This window comes from Diabrotica undecimpunctata, chromosome 1, assembly GCF_040954645.1.
Source record: "Diabrotica undecimpunctata isolate CICGRU chromosome 1, icDiaUnde3, whole genome shotgun sequence".
NCBI classification, from domain to species: Eukaryota; Metazoa; Arthropoda; class Insecta; order Coleoptera; family Chrysomelidae; genus Diabrotica; species Diabrotica undecimpunctata.
Genome location: NC_092803.1, coordinates 140,564,856 through 140,571,167, shown reverse-complemented (window position 1 = coordinate 140,571,167; position 6,312 = coordinate 140,564,856). Strand labels below are relative to the sequence as shown.

The 6,312-nt window shown below is 33.2% G+C and overlaps 1 protein-coding gene across 1 annotated transcript in view; it reads left to right on the top strand.

Moving 5' to 3' along the window:
* Nucleotides 1-1,584, top strand: part of U4-U6-60K (U4-U6 small nuclear riboprotein factor 60K) — a 10,210-nt gene extending 8,626 nt beyond the window's left edge. Inside the window, exons 5-6 of the mRNA XM_072530876.1 lie at nt 801-1,016; nt 1,126-1,584. Of these exons, the coding sequence (XP_072386977.1) occupies nt 801-1,016; nt 1,126-1,555 (646 nt within the window). The 3' untranslated portion in view covers nt 1,556-1,584. The remainder of the gene's footprint in view (nt 1-800; nt 1,017-1,125) is intronic.
* Nucleotides 1,585-6,312: the final 4,728 nt, after the last annotated feature.

The following is a 6,312-nucleotide window of genomic DNA, read 5'->3' as shown; positions in this document are numbered from 1 at the left end:
CAATATAGCAAATTTTCATCTTTTTATTACTGATTAATTGCAAGATGTATTTTAACATAATCACAGGGTTTTAAACATTAAAATTGTTCTCCTGAAGAAAACCAAAAATTTTTCTGTGATCTTCATATGTGGAAAAATATTTACCGTTACACGAAATTTACGTTGGGGGAATGTCACCAAACCTGATCAGAATTAAACGTGAAACAGGAGCGCTGGTTAACGAAAAGGTAAACAATTTCTATGCAAAGTGTTTTATCTACAGTATATTCTACAGATAATGTGACTGAACTTTATAGAGAATGGCGAAAGTTAAGTCATACGTACTTAAACTTTATCGAAATCCTAGAAATCACCAATTTTGGAAACAGGTTTTTCAACTGAAGAATGGAGATAGTTCAAAAAAATTTCAAATTAAGAAACAAAATGTTCACAACGATTGTTAAAGACACTTTGCATGGGGAGGCAGAAGTAAAGAAATGTTTTGCATATAAATGTTATGTCGGACAGACGAATGTTTTGAAATTATTTTATTGTTTTCTGTTGTTTTTTAAAGTTCCACTAGCTGCTTTTTGCTTTCTTGAGGTTGGCAACACTGTTCATCAAGACATAAACGGGTTTATCGCTCGAGAAATATGATTTTGATCTTTGTCTATTAAGTGGAAACATAATGTTAATATCTCTGTCAGTATCGCTCTTTCTATATATCTCTCTCTGATTTCGTAATACTAATTATAAATTTTTTCCGTATTATGTCTCAATATTTCATTAAAGATATTTGAATTTATGTATTCTGTTTTCAGTGAAGAACCTATTGCAGACATAGAAGGCCACATGCCCCATAGAGTTTCAAGAATAGGATTTCATCCTTCGGGGAGATTTCTGGGAACATGTTGTTTCGACAATTCGTGGAGATTATGGGACCTACACCAATGCACCGAGGTGTTACATCAAGAGGGGCATGTTAAACCAGTTTATTGTATATCATTTCAAGTTGATGGCTCTGTATGTGCTACTGGGTAAGATATTTTTCAATATAATTATACAAACAAACCTACATAACAAAACTAGAGCTAGTACTTTGTATATGTATATCAATATCTGTGTTAATTGTATTTTTTTTATCAGTGGTATGGATGCTTTTGCCAGAGTCTGGGATCTTCGAACAGGACGATGTATAATGTTCATGGAAGGGCATCTAAAAGGCATTTTGGGCATAGATTTTTCTTCGAATGGTTACCATATCGCCACAGCTAGTGAAGACAACGCCTGCAAGATATGGGATCTTCGTAAACGTTCCATTCTTTACACTATACCTGCACACACGAATCTAATATCCGACGTCAAATTTCAGAAGTTTACCAGCAACTATTTAGTGACCGCTTCTTATGACAATACAGTGAAACTATGGACAAGTAAAACGTGGCAACCTTTGAAGACGTTGTCAGGTCATGATGGGAAAATTATGTCTGTAGATATTGCGCCTAATGATCAGTATATCGCCAGTAGTTCATACGATAGAACTTTTAAACTTTGGACACCGGAATTGACGCAGTAGTATTAGTTTATTTTAATAAATATATTTTACAAAAGCTTTGTACTTTTCTTTTATTCCAAATTCAACAAAAAGGTCATTCAATGGAAGACGCGTGACTTTAAAACAGCAGAGAGTGCAACAGGAGTCAGGGTTCTCCAACACTTAAATAACTTATATGATCTACTAAAATCGAGTACTGGCATATAATGATTTTCAAGACAGGAGAATTTGCACATTTTAACATGTGGTTTAAATAATTAAAATTGAGTAATTCTAGTTAAAATCTCTGAGAAAGTTGTAACCAATGTGGATTGTGATGTAAAAGATGTGATACTGATGAATACTAAAAAAAGACTGGACGGGCACTGGCCCACACGCCCACGAGTACCTTCCTTGGTATAGCTTGTCTCAAAATATATCATCTTGGCTTTCCCATCGTTAAAGGATTAGTGGTATTATTGCTATTATTCATAGATAAACACGTTTTAAACTTTTACCTGACCGCTCAGAATAATAATAATAATAATAATTTATTCAACAATCATACAAAATTTGTTTCATTAATTAAAAATATGTGAATAAATTAACCCGAAGGTCTCCGAGAGGTGTGGGAACACCTGTTTCGGTAAATGTAACATACAATAAATAAAAATACAATATACTATACTAAACTATAAATATATATAAGATAAAATTTAACCATAAAAAAAAACAAGCAGCTTGAAAATTTAGATACAACAATTAAAGATGTATAATAAAATTAAACTTAGATACTAATAAGTTTTTAACGAGATCTGCAAATACACAAATTATGTTCTGGTAAATATGCTAAATAAAATAAACAATATAATATTATATACTGCTTTTTGAATCATAAAATAACCATAATTAAAATTTTAGTAGAGACCCTTGGTACGAATACAGCACTTAAGTATTAATCAATTAGTTAACAATTTAAAACAATTTAAATTTTTTTAAAGAAAGATTAAGTGAATATGGCTTTATAACTTATGCTACTATAATGATATTACAAAAATGTCTTGTCTGTTCCATGAGATATGATCTTAATTTATTTTTAAAGAGAAAGACATTCTTCGTATTTTTAATATCAAGAGGAATATGATTGTATATTTTAGGGGCTAAAAATAAGAAAGATCGTTGACAGAAAGATTTCGTCATTTTTGGAGCCATATAGAGGTGCTTGCCTCTAGTATGATATCCATGTGAAGGTAAGTTGCTTTTAACTTTTATGGTGTGATATTTTACAGATATACAAAGAAAGTATAACTGCTTTAAGTCAAATATTTTCATCATCATCATCACTGGCTCGACAACCCTTTTTGGGTCTTGGCCTGTTCTAGGATTCTTCTCCATTCCGATCTGTTTCGTGCTTTTTTTCTCCAGTTTTTTATTTTTAAGGTTGTTATATCATTTTCTATTTGTTCTAAGTATCTCAGTTTCGGTCTTCCTCTTGTTCTTTTTCCTACTGGCATCTGTTTGAATATTTTGTTTGGTATTTCGCCTTCTTCCATTCTTTCTACATGTCCTATCCAACGCAGCCGTCCTATTTTGATGAATGTTATAATATCCGGACCATATTCCGTTTTCTTTTGTGCCCTTATATATGTGTCGCAAGATTTTTCTTTCGAAGGTGGCTAACAACGTTTCCTCTCTTTTAGTAAGTGTCCAGGTTTCTGAGCCATATGTGAGTACCGGTCTTATTAGGGTTTTATATATTTGGCATTTTGTCTTTCTTGCGACGTTATCTGATCTTAGGTGTCTAATTAAGCCATGGTAACATTTATTTGCAATAAATATTCGCCTCTTCACTTCCTCCGTAACGTTATTATCAGACGTGACTAGGGATCCCAAGTATATAAAGTTTTTTACCTCTTCTATGTTGTATTCTCCTATTGTTATATTTTGTGTCTGCCTTATTTCTGCGTTTTTTCTTACCTGCATATATTTTGTTTTGGTCTGATTGATTTTAAGACCACTATTTTGTGCAGCCCGTTCTATTTGGTTGTATGCCTCTATCATTTCTCTTCTTGATCTTGCGATTATGTCAACATCATCTGCAAATGCTAGTATTTTCACGCTTTTATTAATAATTGTTCCTCGTGTATTGACTGTTGTGTCCCTCAGTATTTTCTCGAGCACGATGTTGAACAAGATGCATGATAGAGCGTCTCCCTGGCGTAGTCCCTTTTTCACATCTATTGTTTCCGTTAATTCATTTTGTATCCGGATTCTACTTTCTACTTTTAGAGATTCTTTTATCAGTTCTATTAGTTGTGTTAAGTCAAATATTTTGCTCTCCTTATATAGTCTATCTGTAGAACAAGTGTAAGGTTTAGCCATAATGATCCTCAGAAATCTTCTTTGCATGATTTCTAGTGGGAGAATGTGAGTTTTTAGGGCGCTTCCCCAAGCCAGTATACCATAACGGAGATGACTTTCTACTAATCCGTAATATAGTGTGCGAAGGTATATATCCGGTATGTGTTTTTTTAGGTGCTTAAATTTATAGAGGATAAACTGTAACTTTTTAATAACGTATTTAATGTGACAATCCCATTTTAAGTGTGTGTCTATTATAACACCTAAATATTTAACATTCGTTACTGGTTTGATGCAAAAATTGTGTTTATTATGTGCTATTCGAAGAGGTTCGAATAGATCAATATTCGGGGTATAGTTAGAAATTGGTAAATAAACAGTTGTGAGTATTTTATAATCAAATCAGTCTTTTATGAATTGTAGATCAGTTTCTGCTTTTATTTTTAAGTTATCAGCTTCATAAACAATAGCCGTGTCATCAGCAAACCCAATTATATGCCCTGTACTTTGCAATGAAAATAAACCATTTATATATAGATTAAATAAGACAGGTCCTAACACTGTTCCCTGTGGCACTCCATACGTTATACCTCTTTGTCCGCTTGTTGTTTCGGAAACCCTTACTACCTGCTGCCTCTCAGAGAGGTAACTTCTGAATAGTTGAAGACAGTTGCCTCTTATACCAACTTTCTCTAAGGTTTGCAAGAGTTTACTATGACTGACAGTATCAAAAGCTTTGGCCAAATCTAGAAATACACATAAGCAAACTTTATTATTGTTGAGAGCTTCATACACTTTTGATGGTAGATTCAAAACGGCATCTTGTGTGGAAGTATTTAGCTTAAAACCAAATTGGTTAGCAGAAATTAAATTATACTTTTTGATGTATGCTGTAAGTCTATTATTCAGTAATAATTCAAATATTTTAGACATGTGTGGAATAAGCGATATAGGTCGGTAGTTTAAAGCAAGAGTTTTGTCTTCACTTTTGTATATTGGTATGACTACTGCTGTTTTGAAGGCTTTGGGCCATATTCCTTCTTCCATACATATATTGAAAATGTGGACCAATGGTTCGAGTATGTATGGTGAAATTGTTTTCAAACATTCTGAATTAATATCGTCAATGCCAGTTGTCTCATTAGTCATTAGAATCAGTCATTAAGAATCTGTACTTGCTACTGTGTGTATAGCATATTAATGAGTTTGTTCGTAACAAATATGTAGACGACTTGGTAAAAAAATTTATTATACGGACGAAACGTGGTTGAATGAGGGTCATACGAAATCCAAAGTATGGCAAGACTTGAATATTAAAAGTGCGCGACAGGCTTTCATTGAGGGATTTTCAACCGGCTTAAAAGCACCCTCGGGCAAAGGAAGGCGTCTCATTATAACGCACATTGGAAGTGATTCAGGTTTTTTACAGGATGGTTTAAATGTGTTTACCTCAATCAAAACGGGCGATTATCATGAGGATATGAATTCGGATGTGTTTGAAAAGTGGTTTTCGTCTATACTGACTCTTGTAGATCCTGGTTCGGTAATTATAATGGACAATGAACCTTATCACAGCCGTCGTATGGAAAAAATACCGACTTCTGCATCTCGAAAGGCAGATATAATAGATTGGTTAAGAAGTAAAAATATAGATTTTGATGAATCCATGATAAAGGTTCAATTACTTGATATAGTGCGCGAAAATAAGAGTTCATACATCAGATTTGCAGTAGACGAAATGGCACGCGAGCATGGCATCACCGTATTAAGAACTCCACCGTATCATTGTGAATTGAATCCCATCGAGCTAATATGGGCACAAATAAAAAATGAGGTAGCGCAAAAGACTACAACCTTTAAATTAAAAGAAGTCAAATTATTATTAGACCAAGCGATACAAAATATAACCGCTTCCAACTGGCAGTCATGCATTAAACATACACAGAAAGAAGAAGATAAAATGTGGGACGTAGACACGCGTGTTGATGTTCTTATCGAGCCCATTATCATTACTCCAGGAGAAGACAGTAGTGATGGTGAATTAACAACAGGAAGTGATTCAGAATAAAAATATTTCTTTAAGATAATAACTAATAGGTACAGTTCTAGAGATTTTTTGTTGCTACATTCGGAGACTACCTGTGAGATCCTTCGTCCTACCTGGTTATAATTTTCTAAGTAGGTATGTACCTAATAACTATATTATTATTATTATGGCAAGTTTGTTTTTCACAATTGTAGTTTACATTAGGTTGCTGGGTCTAGAATTATTATTTTCTGTAAAGAAGTTGGTATTTATATGTGAATATGAATTTTATTTAAAAAAAATATTGTATATTCTACCGATCTCAAAGTCGATCACAAAGCGACTAAGTTATTTCGAAACTATTACCTATTTACAAATTCATTCACATTTACTTAAAACTCTTATGTAGAAA